Source organism: Etheostoma cragini, chromosome 7 (genome assembly GCF_013103735.1).
Source record: "Etheostoma cragini isolate CJK2018 chromosome 7, CSU_Ecrag_1.0, whole genome shotgun sequence".
Taxonomy (NCBI): Eukaryota; Metazoa; Chordata; class Actinopteri; order Perciformes; family Percidae; genus Etheostoma; species Etheostoma cragini.
In genome coordinates, this window is record NC_048413.1 from 22,656,693 (window position 1) to 22,678,889 (window position 22,197).

General features: G+C 40.4%; 1 protein-coding gene across 2 annotated transcripts in view; it reads left to right on the top strand.

Moving 5' to 3' along the window:
- Positions 1-1,654: 1,654 nt before the first annotated feature.
- prex1 (phosphatidylinositol-3,4,5-trisphosphate-dependent Rac exchange factor 1) overlaps positions 1,655-22,197 on the top strand; it is an 83,683-nt gene continuing 63,140 nt past the window's right edge. Inside the window, exons 1-3 of one of the 2 annotated variants that reach the window (XM_034877085.1) lie at positions 1,655-2,074; positions 19,260-19,325; positions 19,567-19,689. In XM_034877085.1, the coding sequence (XP_034732976.1) occupies positions 1,931-2,074; positions 19,260-19,325; positions 19,567-19,689 (333 nt within the window). In that variant the 5' untranslated portion in view covers positions 1,655-1,930. The remainder of the gene's footprint in view (positions 2,075-19,259; positions 19,326-19,566; positions 19,690-22,197) is intronic. The other variant, XM_034877086.1, reaches the window with a different exon arrangement.

Consider the following 22,197-nt stretch of genomic DNA (forward strand, 5'->3'; position numbering starts at 1 on the left):
TGATCATATTTAAAGATTTGCCATGTACAGAAGCGGAGGATGATATGTAAATATATGATAGTGTCAGGCATTTACAAGTTGTTACATTCCACATCTGAGTTGGCGAGAAAAGTTATGTATGCAATTATGTGTGGGAGCATCATGGGTATTGAATGTATCATGCATCAATTAAAACTATTATTGACATTTAAATTTTTCCCATTCCAAATATTTGACTTTGTGTAAACAGTATGCCTATAAGACATACAATTAAGTTCAACTTTTACTTTTAATATTTAATTGATAGACTGTTGTTTCCCCTCCAGAAGCAACTTAGCCTCTAGATTTAGATCTCAATTGCCTTTAGTTAATCAGAACAAAAATTGTACCTGAATAAAATGCAGTCATTTCAGTTCTTCTGTTATAAATATTTGTAACACAAACAGAATGAATATGGCCTGTGGCTGAACAGTGGTCTGGTGTATGAGTGCATTGAAACAAGCCGGATATAATCTTGATAAAACAGCCGACAGCTCCAGTTCGAGACTATACGTTCGAGACCTGGGCCAGTGGGTACATGCATATTATTTTTTACTCTGTCTACCATAACGGCGAGTTGTATCATGTAAGCTCAATAAATCAGGCTTTTCGCCTTCTTAATGAACCCATATATACACCATCAAGGACAGGTGAAAGCCCTTACGCTGTTCATAGAACTGGTTTAAATTGAAAAAATACAATTGAGCTCGTAATACTGCACCAACCCAGCCGACAATAATTTTGTGATTGCAAGGGGGACTCGAATCTGTTGGACAGTACCTATATCCACCAGAGGGCGCCTTCTTCTTAAAATTGATAGCTAACGCTAGCTACAGGAGGAATACTATCGTGACTTAGCTAGCGCTAGCTGCTAAACATTGTTTAAAATTGTTAATATTTAATAGCGTTAAAGGTTATCACTCTTAATGCAATCCTTAATTTAAAACAAAAGCCTTGGTACATAATTTTTTTTATAAAACCTGAAAGTCGTCTGTCTAGCTAGCTATGTTGCTAGCATATACATTTTTTGACTATGGAGGCATGCTAACGTTTGAATTGCTATAAACATAGCTAAATATTATCTGCCATTTTAATATTTTAGCAATATATCTCCACCTAAAGTTTGCAATGTGAACAGTAATGTGTCACATTCATTGTTCAAAAGTGATAAATCATGACTGTGGGACTCAGTTTATGACTTTAGTGTGCAACGGTACGTACTTGTTTGAATCTTTTATTGCATGTTTTGATATTTTGGGTTTAAAGAGTGTTTAAGGCATTCTCTAGTAAGTAAGTAAGCTGAGTTAAAATAAGTGTAGTAATTTCTACCTAGTAATGATATATTTATTGTTTCCTTTGGAGCAACTAATTTAATCTTCCTAGTGTCATTGTGGCATAATGAGTTTACTTTATATTATATGTTTAATTGTCTGTATATTGTGAAGTACTAAGATGAAAGCTACAATAACCACCTTCAGGTAGGCTACAGATGTAGGCCTAGCTATCTGTGAACGTGTTGTTTGTTTGTGTGCTCACTGCAAAAGTGAGGTAGGCTCCTGTGTGTGTCTCTGGCACTGGGTCCCTCCTCCTCCTCCTCCTTCTTCTCCTCCTCCTCTTCCTCCTCCAGTCTCTGCCGTCTCTCCAGTCTGACTCTGAACTGATCTACTGTTGCCTCGCTAGTTCTCAGGTGGTGTTGCGACCAGACAGCCAGTCTCTCCGCTTGTTGTTTGGTACTTTTGGTGAACTTTTATCGCCGGCGTGTGTGCTGCGTTGCGCATCACTGCTCGTGAGTGTTTTGAAAAACGTGCTGCTGCAAGATGGACTGAATTGCAACAACATAGCAAGTGTGGATACTTAGGAAAAGAAGAGTATTTCTGTAGAGAGCAACCTTTCTGAGGGTTGAATTACCATCATGGAAGAGGACGACGGTCATCATGAGAACGGTATCCACGCCACCAAGGACTCGGACCGACAGCAACGGCTCAGGCTTTGTGTTTTAAATGAAATACTCAACACTGAGAGGGACTATGTTCGGACATTGCTTTTCCTTCAGTCGGTAAGTTTGACATTACCTTTCATGTTGCTTTACTATGTTCACGTTCGGCTTTCTCCTTCAAGAAAGGAAGAAAATTAAGCCAAACCCTATGATACATTTTACAATTCAAGTTGGTCTTTCCTTTTGACAAACATACAGGTCTCGTGCGTTGTATTAGACAACTGGTGACATTTTATGAAATGATAGGCTACACTCTTCAATTCGGCATATATACAGTAGATTAAATAACACACGTTGCGAGATAGAATATACTTTAATATTTTCCCCTGCTGCAGCTTAGTGGCTGAGTATGAAGATAAACCACCAACAACGTGTATTGAGTTTGGCGTAAAGTTCTGTACGGAGTAGCTTTTCTGTTTTCCATCTAATTTTTTAACATTGGCATATAAACATTCTGTAGAGTTAGACACACCTTGCATCTTTGGTTGACAGCCTTTGTTAGCGGAATACTGTGGTTTTCTTCACGCAGACTTTTATTTGACAGCTTTATTCTGAGAGGGCAGCATTCTGGAGAGGTTTTACGCATAGACGTAGCGGTGTCTAATTTGCTGCATCTTATCATTGAACATATTAATGAAATGTGAGAAGCATATTCCTTTGCAGATTTCTTACAATTTAAGCATGGTGTTTGAATGCTGCGGGCATCATTCACACCTCTTCATTGTGAGTTAAAGCTCAGGCTCAAACTAATCAAAGGAAAGCTCAATCCACACTTGCTTTGCAAATAAAAAGATATTCATGAGCAGTCACCACACCCCCCTTTTCCCAGACAGAGAAAAGAAACCATTAAAGCATAGCTACTTATTCACTCATTTAACATCGGCTGCTGCCTTTGATAAATAGACGGCTACTGGTAATTTTACGCACTCATTTCAGCCACCAATACAGTGCCAGTATAGATGGCTCCCACCTGCAGGAAACTATTCAATAAGTCACTTCTCCTTGTCATTTTTGTTGTCTTTCTCCTCCCCTTATCCGTGCCGTGTCATCTGTCGTGCTTGCACAGTGCAGGTGGTCTCTGCTTCCAGCTAAAGTCAGTGTGTGGTGAACTCCACATCGGCTGCATTTAATGTGACACCGTTAATGTGATGTTATTATATTGCTTGTGTAGGGAAATCGCCTCTTTTGTTGACCACTCCACAGCAAGGGCAAATGTCAGAGTCAGCTGCATAACCTAATCCAAAACTGGGGGGAGTCCAGGCTTTTTTTTTCACCCTACTGACTGGAAGCTTGACAAGGCGTCTGTTGATTGTTATGTTTTACTTGGTTTCTTGAATGAATGAATGAATGATGCAAACAATTCTGGTAATTTTCTAATTTCACCATCTAGCAAGCATCTTTCAAACATGGTCATGGTTCCCTCTTTCTCCTGTGCTGTCATGTGTTAAGGAACTTCCTCAAAGTAAGTTCTTGAAATAGTTCTGTTCATCTGTACAGACAGTTGACACTAGCATAGTGTTGCAAAGATACCAAATTATCATACAGACTCAGTGAAGTATCACTTTCTCCAGATCATACCCAGATAATAGCTAGCTTCAACATGATGCATGCAACCAAGCCTGAACATGTTTACTTAATGTATTTAAATTCTACAACTTTTGGGGGCCAATCTCGGTGGTACGGTTTCCTTTCACACTTACCAGGAAGCAGCCATTGCTTATCTTCTGTTACAAGACAAACCAGGCAGCAGAGAGACATGCTCTGATCTCATCCCCCCCCAAACCCAGTTCTGACATGATAAAGACAAAGCCCCCATGATTTATTAGAGAAGTCTGGGAGCTTTTTCCTGTGAATATACTGTAAATAAAGAAAGTAAATGCAACTTTCTGGTACTCAATACTCAAAACAATGAATCATCCTTTTTGGTTTAAATAGGAAATGCCAGTTATGTGCCATTGCCCTGTACCGTAAAAATGGGTAGACTGTTTTTTTTAATGTATCCTTTAATATATCTTGTTAAGAAGTACTTCTGTAGGCTAGAAAGATCCCTAAGATTGTCCTCATTAGTAGTCATCTTCACATATGGGCACTGTGTAAGCAAGCCTTGATGCCAAAGAATGCGGCTCTGTATTAATGTTCCCTATACAGTATGTCATCATATATGTTGTGCGTGCATTTAGACCATTGCAAAATCTCCATATGGAGGACTTTGTGGCATTTGCTCAGTGGCTTAGATTGCTAAGGGAGTACATGGACAAGAGCAATACAAAATATCAGTCCTCCTCCACCGACACCAATTGTCTTTAAATACCTCCCATGCTCTCCTTCCAGGGTCCAGCTGAGTCTGCTCCCCTTCCCTTAGTGAGAGCCGAGGCTTTGTCAGCATGCAGCTCACTGTGGGGTTGATAAGGGAAATCTGGCTGTGGGAACTCAGAACATTTGGTTTCAATAAAGATATATAGAGTGGGTCAGCATGGGAGGGGGAGGGGGGGGGGGTAGGTGTGTTGGAGATGCATAATCCCTCAGTGTGAAGAGGCTAAAGCAGTGTTGGGGAATGAAGAATGTGATTAGGTATAGAATAGAACCAGATTGTTATCCAAGCAGTTATTTGTGTTTCCAAGATTTAGTTTTATAAGGGATGTTTTCTCACATATTGGACTGTCTGCTTTTTATTAGTTTATTTGCATGCATTTTCTGTGAGTTATACATGAACAGGGATAGGGAAAGTAAGTGCTCGACAGTGAGAGATGTTTTCCCCAGTCAATAAACTGCACCCACAACTGAAAACACAACATGGATTAAGGATGCAATGCTTTCTAGTCTCCTGATGCCACAGTCCTATACGGAGAATTTACACCACATCATGACAAACTGTTAATGTATAGATCACTGTAACATATTCTGTTGTCACACAGGAGATATCAGGACATTTTAGGTCCAAAATGCATTACCATAGCCAATCGTTTTTTATGTAGACCCCCTCATCATCTTTCTTATCAATTTTGTTTTCCTCAGTCTAATTGGGGGTTTACCCCTATGTCAAGGATAGAAATTGAACAGTGGAAGATTGAATGGTAGCTCGCTGTTGGCCGCCCACATCTCTCTCTATTGCCCTATAACTGATTTATTTTCCATCTCTCTTTGTGTATTCTTTCACAACCTCCTGGATCTTCAGCCCCCATACAGAATCACTTCTGTCAATCTCAGTGACTGCAAGTGAATGGCACGTAAAAGAGATGGTTATCCAACTTTGGCCTCTCAGCTTTTCTGCATGTCACTCATCTTCACTGGCAATTAACAGCGCCAACAAGATCATCCAATGTGGTGGGGAGGGTGGGAGGAGAAGAGGTGAGAAGGGGGATGGAGGTGTGAAAAGAGGGATTAGAGGATTCATTTTGCTCTGTGTTTTCAATGTGAATCTCCAAATATAATGCCTCTTTTAGGTGGAGTGGAAGCAGTCTAATCCTTATTCAATTTCAAGTTTATGGTGATGCTATTTTAAGGCTTTTGTTGAAGCAATTTTACTTGTTTGTGTCTGAATTGATCATTTCTTAGTGCCATAGATTAGTGGGGATTTTCTTCAGGGAAGCGCTTTGTTGAATTAATCCAGGCAACTGGATTTCCCCCGTCATGATCCACCAAAATGTAGATCTTTGGCTATGACAGGAATACGGTCAGTGGCGTCATACACTGTAGACATAAGGGATTTTCTTTTAAAACCATAAAAAAGCCCATGTTTTAGTAAATCCTGTCCAGTTAGGAAAACAGTGGAACTGTGTGGCCAATAAATTAGTCAGCTTTTGACCTTCCTTCTTAATTCTGAGAAGTGTGAGACTGAGAGAAGGGTGACCAGGAAGGTTTTTGTCAGGCTACGGGATAATAGGAAACATCTGGAAAGCCTACCCTCTGTGACCCTGGCTTTGGGCCACACACAAGTGAGATTACACTTGTCTAATACTGATGTGTGTTTGTGTGGAAACATGTATTTTTTTGGTGTGAGACTGCATGTACACTTTACAGCTGCAGTTTTTTCACACAGCTTTCTCTTCTTTTGCTGCTGTTAACTTTTGAATACACCTGCCGTTACTGTTGACAAGACTTGTTAAGCAAACAGGGTGACACGTGTGCATTCAACACATTATCCGACTGGTGCCCAGGAAGACAGACATGCAGGAAGCCAGCCTTGAGCTTCCTCTCCAAATTTGAGCCTGTGTCTACCTCTTTCCTTTATTTTTTCTCCATTCCATCTCTCCGGCCCTCCCCACTTGGTGGGAAAGACCCGCATGAAGTTTCTCTGGGGTAGGGGGGTATAAATAGCTTCAGATTCTAACTCTCATCTTGGCCACAGTTCACTGCAACCTCAGCCCCACTGAAGTCATACAAACACAGGCACGCATCACATGTATGTAGCAAGAGTGAAGGGGAAAAACAGCCCATGGAGTCCTAACAGCAGGTAGAACAGTTACTATGGCAGAATGCTGGTGTTTTGCAGGAGTTTCTATTATTACTGGGCTTTAAACTCTCTACTGCTGCTTAGTAAGACTTGAGAGATGGCATACAGATACAGTCTCACATCTTATAATTTGCAGATTAATCAAACCTTTAAATGCTGAAAGTGAATTGAAGTTGAAAGAGATATGCCGGCGTGGAATGAAGCAAAGGAGAGAGAACAAAACATTTTGGTTTAAAAATATTGTGCCGTGTGTGTGTGTGTGTGTGTGTGTGTGTGTGTGTGTGATCATACTAGATGTTTTCGGTTAGTTAGAGTTCAAAACAACTTATCTGACTTGTTTTATGGGCCGTGTGTTTCCAAACCCGTACTTGTTGTCAGAGACATTTGCAGTCTAAGACCTGTAGCATTACCTTAACCTGAGGTCAATGCATAAACCACTGCTTTAACTTGCCACTGTGCACCCTCCCATCTCACTCCGCACAATTGGTACCTTGCAGTGCAGCTCTTGCCACACAGTGCCACACTAACCCTTCACAATGCAGAGGGTTACAAACATGGGGTAAATTCCAGTTTCCAACTTAATCTTAGTGCTTTTTTTAGTCATGTGCAATGATAAGCCATTTCTGTGAGGCATAAGACTGCAGCAGGAATTTTAAGAATTCAAGTTAACAAGTCTAAACCACTGTAACACCCGGAGGCATTATGTAAAAAAAAATGTTACAGCTGTGAATTAGCATAGGAGAGAAGTACATAATCAGTGTGAAAGGGCGGCTTTTGTGAATGTTGACTTAGTTGTCCTTCTGAATCTAAGGTGTGTGGACGTAAGAAAGTCATGAACCAGAAGTCATTAGTTATCACTGTGTCAAGTATCAAACCACGCAATGCCAAGAATGCAGAGCGGAGATACTTTTCAGACGCACTGTTTGCTTAACAGGGGTCTTTTATGACTGGAGCAAATGCCAAATAAGAGACACTACCACTGTGTATGTGAGAAGCTCTGTGAAGTGCTCGTCAACAGGCTGATATATGATACAGTGGGTGACCTGGCTTGCTTGAATTGTAATAGCACGGCAACATGAGATCTCTAATGTCCCTTTTAGAACACAACCTGGACAAAGTTGGGACATGTAGTTTGTCAGGGTGGATACTGGGTGCAGTAGCTGTGCAGCATGTTTTTGAAAATATGAACAGAATATGAAAAAGGGTGAATGAATAAGATAGATGAATACCTGACTTGGCATAGACTTTCCCTGGGGAGCTTCTTATTTGGTTTAGGAACTGTGGCAGCAGGCTTACAATGTTTGTGTGCTTTCTCAAATACAACCAGATGTGTGGCCTTTTTTCGTGTCGGGAGGTCATTTACCTTGTGGAAAAATGCTAAAAAAAAACAACTATCATAGAACAACTATACACAAAGCTTCTTGGATGTAGAGAAAATGGGGAAGAGGTTTGATTAAACCTGGGTTCTATTACAGGACTGCTGATGTGTTGCCCGGTCAGGGTGGGTCAGAGTAAATGTCCATGTGCTGTCCAGTCAGGATGCTGCTCACAGGACACAATGGGACAAAGAAGTGTCTCACACACACTCACTACCCAACACAATCCTAAAAGTGGGTCTTCTTTTGTCTTTCGTTCCAGGGTACAGAAGCAGTTTCACAAATCTTTTGTGAAGTTGACTGAGCCAGTCCATCTCAAAAATACATTTAAATGTTTTCCTCTAAGTAAAATTGGTGTCCAGTTATCCAGAGTTGATCAAATGGACTTGAGAATTGTACTAATGTAAGAAATGTGCACTGGTTGGAGATATCACTATGAATGGCACTTACTTTCCAGTTGTCTCCTTCATCCATTACTTTGGTCTGCAGAGTCAGATCTTAAAGTAGCATTATCACTTTCTCTGACAGACTGATGGTTTATGTGTTGTGACAACACTGAAAGAAAAGTGTGTCTAATGATGCCTTGGTCGGCATAAGAATGCCAATAGAGCGTAGTTTGTGTGACAGCCTGAGTGAGAGGTGGAACAATGTAAATGTGCTGGGAACATGCATGGAAGAATGCTGGATTAACTTTTTTAGCTAATTACCTCAACAACGAACAAAGACCATTCACTCAGTTGAAAACAAAAAGGCACATGCTGTGATTTTCTTGTCACTTTGTTTAACATTAGCTCTCAGATAAGCCATTTTCCTTTACCTATTAGTGGAGATCTGTGTCTATTGATGTTATTTAACCCCACAAGTTAAACCGGTTGATGACTGTTGTCAGAAATGTCCACAACAGCTTCTGACAAATTCTTGGGGCTTGTTGCTGAAGGGCTCTTTTTTTGGCATTTGTTCAATGTGATGACATTTTTTGCGAGCTAACATGGCATGACTAAAGGCTTGAGTCATACCTGCTTAGGCTGTTTCTGTGATGATTTTCTTCTCACGTGCTGACAGGAAACCATTAGGAACAGTACTACGCTTGACATAATGAATTACCACAGCCAGTATTTGGATTTTTTATTGTCTTTAGCTGGTTTACATAGCCCTTTACAGGATAGATAGCTAACAGAAAACAACACCTGTTAGTGAATGGAGCCCTTGTTTTAGTTGGGATTTTACCAGGACTGTTGTCTCTTTTCATCATACGATCACATATCTCTCTGCTGTTCTTTCGCTTAAGATGAAACATTGTGAAAATGATCCTAAGTTTCTCTTTCAGAAGTGGAAATTAAAACAAGTCGGCCTTAGTGGCTGCCAAAATAAGATATTGGGATATAATGTAGGTCAGTTACATCAGTGTTTTCAGAGCTAGAATAATAAGACTTTTTTCCAGACAGAGAAGGCTCTAACTAGCTGCTGTCTGCCTGTCCATTAAATGCTTCCTATTGGGTTGTTGAATAGGGTTTTAGTCGGATCTAATGGGTGTTTTCTATTCCCCCCCCCGCTTTGCCATTATTGTGTAGTATGGGACACCATTTTGGTTCTTTCTACTATTTTCTCTTTGTCTGTGCCCTTGGCGACACTGTTTATGTCTGCTAAATACAAGGTGTGGTTTTGCTTGGTGATGTCACATATAAAAAAGCAAACACATGATTTTTTTTCTCAAACACATAGGTGTTAGAAAAAATAAAAATGGAAAATATAGAACATTTCTAACTTAATGTAGCTCAAATGATCAGCTGTGCAACATGTTTTCCTGTTGCTGGACTTTGGTCGGTAGCTTCACATATCTCTGATGGCTCACTCCACACCATACTCACCACACTGATCCAGTCTGTGATTCCCTACGTCTGTCAGTACCAAAAAAAACTTTCGTCCAGTATCATCCAGATGGCCTCTGCAATCTGGTCCATGATGTTATCTCCTGATCACCACATGTCACCCCTCAACGGGAACGCCACGGACAAACCTGCACCGAGCATCAAGCCCTGGCAGAGATGAACTTAGGTTATTATTTGGCCGAGATCTAAGATGACAGTTCCATGTGAAGCCAACTTATATTTCAGCAGTGGAGATTTAAATATCTAAACATGTCAAATATAGATATGGTTAGACCATTTTAAAAGCTATTTAAATTTACATTCCCACAAGGGGAGTATGTGAGAACAAGTGTTGCATGCTTCTGTATTTTGTTGTTATAGATGTGTAATGAGTGACAAAGTGAGTTCTTAATTGTTTGACAGAAGCTGTTTAACAACCTGAAGAGGTGGAGATATCATAGGATATTTATGACATTAACTTTGTGCCGCCACTGTGACAGCAGGAGCATTTAAGCTAACTTAGCTTTAAAATTGCACCTCAGTTTTACATGCGTCATGCCAACTTGTCCAATAAAAGCCAGACCTGCTCAGATATTTTAAATGTTTGCAGCAGTGACCGCCTTTGAAAGCAGAATTTTGATGGCTTGAAAAGACTTTCTAAGCCAGATCCAGGCTGAGAGATTTTTCCCTGCCAATGTTATTGAAAGTTGGTATTTAACATATTAATCATACATTAATGAATTCAAAAGCTAATCAGGGCTTGATGAGTGGGCAGTCTTGAACAGGAAGTGTCTGGTCATTGCTGCCTGTCTCTCCTCTGTGGTAGAGACACTTACTCATCCCCCTGTAGTGTTTAGTTTCCGCCCATGTGGGCTACTCAAAGAGCCCTAAAGTTTAAAGTCCTTCAAAGCGGAAGTGAGCGAGAGTGGGAAAATAGAAAAAATAAAACGGACAAGACTCAAAGAAGACTTTGTTTTGGTGATCGGCTCTGCCAAAAAGGGTTTCTCTTGGAAGACAGCGAGAGACTGGTTGGCGGGTGAAGGGGAGCTGAGGGAGTTTTTGGAGGGTTGGGGAGACATGTGAATTACGGCTTCAGAGAGAAATCTGTCTGCTAAGGTTTGCTGGGCTCCCTCATTGTGGCAACGCCACAGGCCATTCTCTGGCCCGGCTGCACTCAGGCCACAAAGAGGGGATTTCTTCATTTATTTATTCAATTTCATGCCATGTCGACCCCAAAACGGCCCCCATTCCTTCTCTAAAACTGCCCTGTCCCCCTTTGTGGCTGGCCACCCCAATCCTCTCCCCAAAAAGAGAGACCTTTAATGGAAGCATTGTTTTTAGCTTGTTGTTGTTTCCTCTTGGATAAGGAGGGGTAGAGAGTTTGAGGCTGGTGACATGAGAACTCTCACAGAAAAGTCCTGAATCTGGGGGGAACTGGGATTCTGTTTAAGGGTTGTTTCAGTAGGTGTGGGAACCACAGCGAATTGAAAGGGTCTCTCAAGGCCTGCTGGAAAACCCTGAAGTGTTAGAGCTTGTGCTTGATATACAGGGTCGCTTGTGAAATATCTGTGAGATGGCCCAGCATTGTTGCTGAATGCTGATGTAGCCATGGGCAATCAAAAATAATGCCCCAGTTTAGTCCCCATCATCGCCATCTTTAATCTCAGTATGGAGTAGCTGCTAGAATGAGAGAAGTCTCCTCCTGTAGAAAATAATCAAGTTTTATATTTGAAAATTAAAGCAATAATGTGCTTAGGATAGTGCAATCTGATAAACAGGCTAATTCAGTAATAAGCGGCTCTATTAAATGACTAGTTCCATTGACGTGTACCCATTGCAGTACCATTCATTAGGTCAATGTCTCATCTCAGTTCTTCTTTCTCAAAGTTACACAAGAGTATTTTTTACCAAATGGAGGTTAATGAACATGAGTAAACTGATTTAATGTGAATGGCAGTGACACATGGCACATTGGCACACAGTATACGTGCCACCTGAGTCAATTTTTTTTATAAATATGTATATGTGTGTGTGTGTGTGTGTGTGTGTGTGTGTGTGTGTGTGTGTATAATATATATATATATATATATACACACACACACACACACACACACACACACACACCTCTTTGCCTTGTCGGTCAAAAAGCAATATAACGTCCAATGTTTCAATGCTAGCATACAAATATATATCTGTGTTTTATATATTAGGTTGTAGACTAAAACGTGTGTTTCACAAGGGGTGTTTAAATCAATCATTGCATCGCGATGCGGACACGGGCGATTCTGCACCAATACAGTGACAGACCATAATTGATTATAGCCTACTAATGTTGCATGTTGATTGTCGCCGATTTTTGTTTTGTTTTTGCTTTTTGTGTATATGCTATGTTCAGATTCCACTACAATCAGGTAGTGTCTTTTTTTTAAGAGCAGATACAAAACAAAAGGAGTTCATACATATCTGACTGCTTGAATTTGTTGATGAAAACCATGTGTAGTAATGTTTAATAATATTGAAGAGGTGATGTGGAATGGTGGACATAATTAAACTGAAGCATGAGACCACCCCTTTTTTACTGAACCCTCCTTATTTATTAAGTCGGTTGTGTAATTCGATAGACTAATGCAGGAACAGATGTTTTTTAGCACTCAACAATTTTTTTGTACAAAATATTATAAAGCCCTTTCGGTATAATGCACTTGAGTACAATGCAACCCCAGCTTCCAAAATGTCAATCAAGGTGCCAGGTTTCTCAGAAATTTGTCTTTCCAGTAATTCCTGTTTTAATATGGATAGCCTTTGCTGAATGTAAACATACAAATTAAAAGGATCCTCTCCACCTGACTCTGAGGGACCCTTGAGGAAACATCCCCTGCCAACAGTGTGACAGCAGCTCCAACAGCTTTAAACCAATCTGCATGACCGTACGCCTGACTCACTCCCATGTTGCAACCTGACCTAGTTTGGCAATTATGACTGTTTCTAACTTCTCTCTAGTTAATTTTCCATTGTAACCACGAGAGTGTAAAGTTTCTTGTGTCAAGAAATAATTTTTAATTGTTAAAGTGTTGGTTGCATATTACATTAGGATGTGCTTGTGTCACTGTCGGCTCCGTGAACTTTACGGTGTTGTTGTTGGGTCATCTTTGTGCAGTTGGCTTGGGTGCAGGTAAAAAAAGCTCTGTTCAGAAGCAGACAAGGCAGACGGGAAGGCAGCATGCCTTACTCGGTGTTCAGTCAAGCGAACACTGAACCCACACCAGCATATGGTCCATCTGTATCTTCGCACCTTACTGTCTGGCCCCTCTTCGCTCTGATAAACCTCAACATTTAGCAACCCCCCCCTAAAACCAAATCTGACCTTTTGGCTGTTGGTCATATAAGATGATGCCTGAAGCTTCATATGACACAAAACCAGTTATTGGTGTTATACATTGATGACACTGTCCGGGGTGGCAGGTGATGGCGAATGTTAGTTTTTTTCAGCCTGCCAAGTACTATGATGGGTGGCAGTTGGATGTGTAAATAATGAAGACAGTGGATTTTCATATATGTCTGTTCCTTTTAATCCAAAGCAATAAGCAGCAAGATCTTCCACTAGTCATGTTGTTGCTATTGGTGCCTTAAAACATAGACAACTGAGTCTCAATACAGTGTGGCTGTTGTACCACAAAGGTTTATGTGTAAATTCCTTCATTTAAATCGTTTCAAGTGTATAGAACACAATGTGATTTATTTGTTTGTAACAGTTTGGTTGCATGCAATCACAAAACTGTCTGACTTTAATTACAACAGAGTTGAGTTAGCGGCCAGTCAAACATGTCATATACTTCCATTGCACAAAGGCCACGCTTCCTGTTCCGAAACCACATCTGCTCCTTTTGTGTCGAGAGGCACTGCTTCATTCTGCAGACTGTTTGTTTATTTTTCCTTCCCCGCTGAGTTGAACCAATGCCTATCTCCTTGAAAAGAAACTAAGTTCTTGTCAATTATTTGGTTGTCTAAAACATTGTTTGTTCAGTGTTTTTGCTGTTTTCACTACCTGTTTGTGTGCCACACACATACACACTGACAGAGGCGTATGCACTTTGTCTTTTGTAGTTTAAAAAAAAAAAAAAAAAAAAAAAAAAAACGTCACTTTTTCTCACACATAAGTTGGATAAAAATGGACAGGGACTCGGCCTGGCAGGATCCCCCAATCCTCCCTTCAACCTGCTCAAGTGCCCATTTAGCAAGTGGCACGTGAGTCAGCTTTTATGTGAAGTGTTGTAAGGGCAGTTTCACACTCTGTCCACTTGGGAGGAAGAGTGATGCTTCTTTGGCACGACAATACTTTAAAAGGGTGGATAGTGCATCATGCATTCATGACAAAACTGTAAGCGATCTAGTACATCTCGTGTGCTAATTTTGTAAGACTCACACTTTTGCTGTCAGTGCTTTTTGCACAATATCCAGATCAGTCATGTCCTCGTTTTTTGTATGACAAGGCTTATATTAGTGCAGATTTTCACCAGACAAGTGTTTTGTCCGGGGCTCTTTGCATTCATTCACACCACGGAGGTAAAATTACTCTAGTGATTAGCCCCAGAACTTAGCCGTCACATTTGTTGTGGACTGGGTGCTTTTCTGATCTCCACCTGACTTGGACAGGAGGTTTCACACTTATCAATATCATGGGCCAAACAGTGTCCACGGAAACCTCTTGTTGGTTGAAGTGTGAAAACACCTTTGTGCAACAGTCTATAAATAAGGGCAGAGGAAGGGGTGTGGGGTTGTGAAATTGTTAGGAAAAAGCTAATATGCTATATGCTGGTTTCTGGTAACTTGGGGTCATGTAGGATTGCTCTTTGCTGTTTAATTTAGATCAATATAAGTCCATCTTTTAAATGTCTTTTCTTTTTCCTGGTATAAAAATGGCCAAATGCATTCTTTAGGCAAGGATCTTCATCTGTTTGACTTTTGTAGTAAATAACTCATTCGGTTTTGTTTTTTCTCATAGAATAAACACTGTTTCACCAGCCTGTCATACTTCACTACACAAGAGACCAAGCCATTACATTTTAAGAACAGGTGACATTTTGTTTAGTGCAGTTCAAACTGGACCTTAGCCACACAGGTTCAATGCAAACTGTATATAAGTACATGTGAGAGAAGAAATCACAAACGTGAAATAAAAGAGAAACGATTATGATTGATCATTGAAATATTTAGCAAAATGTTCAAGATTATAATGCTTTCCATAATGATGCAGGCTAACTTTTTGAAGTTTTATATTTAAGAAAAAAAACACCACAGGAATAACGTATACATTTGTTCACAGCTACAATAACCATTGTGTTATATTTGTCCTTTAAAAAAAGTGAATTTAACTAAGACTTTTGAACTGCTTCCCTTTTGTCGGACTTCCCTGGCTTTACCATACTGAAATATTGGTGGTACAAATCTGCATTAGTGTCGTCATTGGCAGCTACTTTGTGGTCGATCAAGAAGCTCCATGGTTGTGTTAGTAGCCTCCTGTGGGATTGCATCATGAGCAGTTTCCTCTAACAGCCCATCAGCCCTGTGGCAAGAGACCATTGTGTGCAATATCTCTGCTTTGCTCCGTGCAGCAGCTGAGCCCTCTCTGTGCAGCCACTCTGACTCAGTATTATGAGTCCAAGGGTATCAATAAATGAATTTGTGTCCTATGTGACCAACAATTATTAACACATTGATTGATGTCATTGCTATTTTTAGATACTCTGAGAGTAAAGGCATCTTATACACACAATCTGCTGTGATCGATTAGGGCAAGCTGTGCAGGAAAGGCCACAATGTATATTCATTCATTCCAAAAAAATTCATTCATTTTTTTCCAATGAGATATGGCCTATATTTTTTAAGGACCACAATTTGCTTCAGATAGGGGGCTTTTAAAACCTCTCCTAGTTCTCAGTCATATTGGACCAAGAGCTGACCTGTAGCTTAATCAGATTTCAGATAACTCAAAGACACATCTGTTCATCTTAACCAACATAGACAGAGTTATTGATATTCAGCGTACATGTAAATATAATTCATCAATGTCTGATCCTCCACCCAACATGAACACACACCCTCGGCTCACTGATGACGATGTCTTGTTGTCAGAAAAGAGGCAGACGGGTCACCTGAGAAGGAGATTTGGAAGTAAACAAGGACCGTCAGCCGCATTCTGCTGCCTCTCAGCATGTTGATTAAGAAGTAATGAGCTCAACAACTGATCCAGCGGGTAGAGTTAGACAACTGTGTTTGTTTTTCATGATTGACTTTTGTTCCAATAAAAAGTGGCTTAGCTAGGTACTGTGGAAAGGATGGCTCTTTCAATATTCATCCTGTGTGTGTGTGTGTGTGTGTGTGTGTGTGTGTGTGTGTGTGTGTGTGTGTGTGTGTGTGTGTGTGTGTGTGTGTGTGTGTGTGTGTGTGTGTGTGTGTGTGTGTGTGTGTGTGTGTGTGTGTGTGTGTGTGTGTGTGTGTGTGTGTGTGTGTGTGTGTGTGTGTGTGTGTGGCTCTGGGGTATTCTCCTTTCCATGCAACTGATGCATGACTTGTAATATGCTGAGGGTTATCTGAGGCTGCAATCACATCTGCTTCTCTTTTTGTAATCCAAACCAGAGTGGGAGATTTTGACTATTTTATTTTTGCTGTTTGTTTCGTGCCACATTATAAAGCCACTTTGGACATTTAGTCGCATGGAATTACGTCTAACTTGTCTGTGAGTATTGGTAACCTGTCATCTTGACAAGCTACACTTTTAGTCTGTGGATAATATCTGATTCCAGTCTCCTTTAACTTCTTCTAAGTGTGGCCAACTTGTCTGTTCTCTTGGCAGGGAGTTACCTTGGTAATTGGTGGTCATTACTGTTAAGGGTTCAAGAAATAGCTGAATATGAAAATCAGTCCAGACTGTAGGTTTCCCAATTATGATGCTTGGCTTTTCAAGCACAATGAACTGCTGTCCATCAGATGTCAACATCTTTCCAATTATACCCCCGATACCTTATTTTGGGGAGATTTGCTATTGTTGATTCTGATCATTTTTTTTATATATATAAATATTACGGCCTGTAAAAATCCTGAGTTTGAGTAAACTCAGACATGCCTGGTGTGAATGCTCAGTTTAAGCTCTGTTCCGTCGTCAATTCTGGATCTACTGAAGTTGGGGTCTCAGTCATGTTGGTAGTAGACCGAGAAAGCTTGAAAACTTCCAAATCCAAATAAATCTGTGTGCTTTGTGATGGAACATTGAAGACAGCCAATACAATCCTGGGTAAGATGGCCATGTTGGTGCGAGACCTTGACTGAAAGGATTCTTTGTTGCTCCTTCTCTCCGTCCTCTCTGCTGATCCCCCTGTCACCACATCTGTGTGGCACATTGTTTTTAAAGAGTGAATCCTGCCTGGATGATAGATGTCAATAGGAATGACTCCAAAATCTGGGTACTTAATTTTTTGCCTCTGTTCCACTTTACCTTTTTGTTTTTATCTTTTGCTGTCTACTGCTCTCCTACATCATGACTAAGGAAAAGCCTTGTTTCCTGCCTCTTCTTGTCTTCTCTGTCAGGGAGCAATCTCATTCTCACATGAGTGACTCCTCCAGTGTGGACATGGTACAAGTTGCCATATGGGAGATTTAATTAGTGTATCCCTCAAGCACAATCAGCTCCCTCCCAAAACCAGTCAAGAACACAACAACTAGTGCTTCCCTTTAATACTGGTCTTAATTAGCAAGGTTGCAGCTCACTGCTGAAGACCTTTGCTTTCTATTTTGGTACAACCTACGCAAAAGCCAGTAAAGACGGAAATAAACTGGAGACAATCCTCCCAAAGTGTTCGGCCTCTGTGGAAATAATATGATTGCTGCCTGCTGCTTGGTTGGCTGGGTCCTATCTTTAGAGCAAATGTGTGATTACAAGTGTGAGTCTTTCATTATAGGCAAGGAACTTACTGTAAGTAATAGGTGTAGTTGTGTGTGTGTGTGTGTGTGTGTGTGTGTGTGTGTGTGTGTGTCTGTGTGTGTGTGACTGAGTAGAGCATGCAAGGGTATCCTACAAAGGTTCAAAACAAATTTCTTACATGCATCTAGTGGTATCTAGTCAACATGTTTGGTTGATAACCCACAGCACATTGTAAAAAGTTCCCATAGGGACTATTTCTTTGGACTGGATATCGAATCTTAATAGCTTTTTTGAATACCAACAACATGATATCAAATAATTGCTCAATTCTTTGATCAGATATTCCCTGATTTCAGATTTAGGAAACTTGATTCATTTAATTTATTTATCACTGATAACTGAGAATTGAAAAAAGGTTTTGAACATGTTTATGTCCCCCAGACAAAGATATTGAAAACATATTGCTAGGTATTGACACTCAGGTACTGTATTGGCATGGATTGCCAAGACTGACTATAACATTGTTAGACTTACTATACTATTTCTGTCATTTTTTTAATGATGTGAGCACCAAAAATGGACATTTATTTACTTCCATTGTATTAGGATTGATGCAGAAAACACATCAAAGTTTATCTCTATGCAGAATAAATTGATGGCTACGACTAGAACCATTGACTCTTTCACCTGAGTGTCTAGGATCATTGGGCTGCATGTTTTATCAGTCTAACTTTTAAGTGGCAGGTGTAAATCAGCTGAGAGACAGCGGTATACTCCAGAATTTCCGAATCATGTACATTCATCATGAACCAAGTGGTTTCTTTCTTTTATAACACCCTTCAACCATGTGGCACGCTATCATTTTTCAGACCTGTGGTGCTGAAATGCAGGCAGACACAACAACAGGAGCCTGCCAGTTGAAGGAGGAGTAGATCTTTATTTAGAGGTTCGGGGATTCATATTGCCTGTATCCCTTTCTTTATTGCCGTCTGGAGATGAGGCAGACAGTCAGACGGAGGCAGGTTAAGCCTGCCAGACACAGGATGATAGACTGAGTTGGGGAAGAGAGAATAAAAGAAACTCTTTGCAGATTCACTTCCTCTCTCTTCACCATTCCTTTTTTTCATGCGTCAGGATTCTGCATTAGCTTCCACTACAGAACATCAATACAGTGAGCTTTAAGTGTCACAAGACCGTGAAAAAGAAAAGGCCTTGCCATGTAGTGGAAAGTTTTGCAGTACCTAAGGGTGAAACAATTGTGACATGTCTTTGTGTGGCGCCATGTAAGGCAATTTCCTGTTAAGTATGTTTAGTGTACATGTGACTGTCTATTGCTCAAAGGCTTGTGCGTTATGCTCATCATCAGACATAATCTGTAGTTATCTGTTTCCACAAAGCAAAGATCAAATACTTATTTAAAAATAATCACTAGAGGGAACCTGGACATCCGCTTCCAGGCCATACACTTGTGTGACAAAAAGTCTTATCTTGTTGAAATCGAGTCAGTCAGACTTAAAACTGACAATGCTTATTTTGTCATAGATGTAAAAATGCTTCAGCCTGCTGCCATATCAACAAACAAATCACAGTGCTTATTCCTAAACATGCTTTGTTTCTGTTTCCTCTTCAGGCATTTTTGCAAAGAATCCGACAAACTGCAGATGACCAACAGTGTCTCTCACCAGATCATGTCAAGGTATCTCTGGCTTTTAAATACTTTGCACAGCCAAAAGACCAAGCATATTCGTCACTTTATAAAATGATTTGATATAGTGATGCTCAGATATAGTATTTATTCATGGGTTTGCCTTCTTTCTCCACATCTCTGTCCATCTGTTGGACACTTCCTTGCTCTTTTTCCTCTCTTCCTTCCACCCTGCCTCTTTATCTCTTCCTACCTCCATATCCCCTCCCTTTACATCATCCCCTGTTTATAGATTCTGTTTTCAAATATTGAGGACATCCTGGAGTTGCACAAAGAAGTGTTGTCTGCATTTGAGGCCAGTCTGCAGCCCGAACCCCACCCACAGCATGCACTGGGACATGTGTTCCTCCAGTTTGTAAGTACATGACACGCACATGAAACAGCGGACAGTCACACGCATATACAGTACAAGGGCACGCACACACACACGCACACGCACACGCACACACGCACACACACACACACACACACACACACACACACACACACACACACACACACACACACACACACACACACACACACACACACACACACAGTCTTTTCATGTGCTTCCCGTAACCACAGATGCAGGGTAAGCGTGCAAAGCTTGCTGTGAAACTACCCCTTAATTCTCTCTTTCTCACATTAAACACCCCTCCCATCTCCCAGAATCCCCCCCTCCACACACACACACACTAACACCACCCCTTTGCCTTTCCGCTTTTCTTAACAGGCCTGCATCCTGTCAGGCTAAAGAATCTCTCTGCATCAGTCTTGCTCTCTCTGTTTCTGCCATCTCTTCTTTTGCCCCTCCATCCCTCCATCCAAAGATTCCTCTCCGCTCTGCAATCCCACCTTCCCCACCCCCTCCGCTCCCCTCTGTTTGAACTTGTTTGGCCCCAGGGAAAAAACAAAGAAGGGTCTGTGTCCGGGGAGGAAGAGATGGTGTGTCACTCAGCGAGGGGACAATGCTTCTGCTGGTAGCACTCAATTGCAAGCTCCCTTTCTCGCATTCTCTGTTTGTCTCTCTCTGATAAATTTCCCTTCACTTTCACTGAGACACGGACCACCTCAGCTAGGTATTCCAACACCAGTGTACTGCATCAGCTATTTATCATCCATTAGTCAGTGTTGCAGGACACCATTAGATTCAAATTTAACTTCCTCAAAGGACAAATAAACTCATGTTTCTGCCCCTTGCTTTTTCACCCGGGTTCAATCTAATATTAGAGTAAATAGTCAAATTAAACTCAACCACTAACATTTCTGTCTCCAGAGCAGGTTTCGCCTCTGAGAAATTTTAAATAACCAAAACTCCAACCTGCATGCAATTCTTTTTTTTTTTTAACCGAACAACCCCGCTGGAGTGAAATGTAACAATCAATGCTAATTCATCTACTGCCTGCCTGTGGCATGAATGACATCACATCATTGGATAACTGTTGAACTGACTTATCAAAATGTACCTTCACTGTGAGGTGTCATGGTCATTCAGTCTGTCAGGTCAAGTGTCAGGGTGGAGAATTGATTAAAGAAGGCAAACCTTCTTTCATAGCTCTGTGGTCGGACTTGGAGATATAGAGGTCAGATTGGATGGCTAATAGGAAAGCTGCAGATGCTTGGATTTCTAACTGAACTGATACATTTAGGAGCCACAGCCTCTTCATAGTCTATATCAGTACCAGGACAGGAAAGAAACCTTTGTGACTGGAACCAGTATTGGATATCGATTTCAGATATTATGTCGAGCCATACTTATAAAGCAAAACACAATATATGTCACTGTGGCACTTATGTAATGATTTTTAAAGTGTTTCAGTACAGTTCTGTTCCACTGATTATGATGTCACGTGAAAAATATACATTAAAACTGAGGCTATTTATAGTATTTCAAATATACAGCATAAATACTATAATACAGTGAAGTTTTATGACTTTCATCAGCAATTAATCTGTCATGTGAGTTAGGTTTTTGATGGCCTTCCAACAGGCCAAAGCCCAACGGTATTCAATTTACAATAATATAAAAAGGGTAAAAGGAGAAAATCCTTACATTTAAATAACTTGGTTGATGAACAACTTAAAGTAGAAGACTGTCAATACTCAGTTTTTTCTTCTTAGTATCAACAAATCCCCCAAAAATACCAAAACCAACAATTAACTGGTAATATCAATTATTTCTGTAGTTTTCCAAAAACTATTATAATTGTTTGACAATTATGGAATTGTTTAAATTACGTGTTTGGATGCTACAAGGTATTATGTGCTATGTCAATTTAGTATGGATCAAACAAACAAGACATTACCTGTTAATATGTGTTAATAGTTAATCCTGTGAGCACAATAAGTGGAGGCTTGATAACAGATGACAATATAGTAGTAGACAAATTTATAAAATAAAAAAGACTTAAACATGTCCTTATGTCTGCTTACATCTTAAAGTGTGTTTTAAACCTTTACTAAATGTATATACACTGCTTATAAATACTGAAATAGGGGGGAACAGTGTTACCCTGCATATCCATTACACTTTTCTCTTCAACCATGACCTTTGTCTCCTTCAACGCTGACACGTCTCAGCCAATCGCCTGGCCCCGTCTGGCCCCCTCAAGCCACAGCCCTTGACCTCAACCAGAGGTCAAGACCATGACTGGGATTTGATTAACCTCCTGCATTGTTCCACAGGACTGTCTGCCACTCAGTCAGGAGAGAAAAATGGGAAGATTCATTGCTATTCAAAGTCAGATGGTGCCAAGATGGCTATTTTGAATTTAAATAACCCAAATTGTTTTTCATCTTACTTCTTCTTAAGCATTATAAAGATGTTTCAACGTCACTTTTAAGGAATATAGAACATTTTAAATATCTTTATTCATTTATT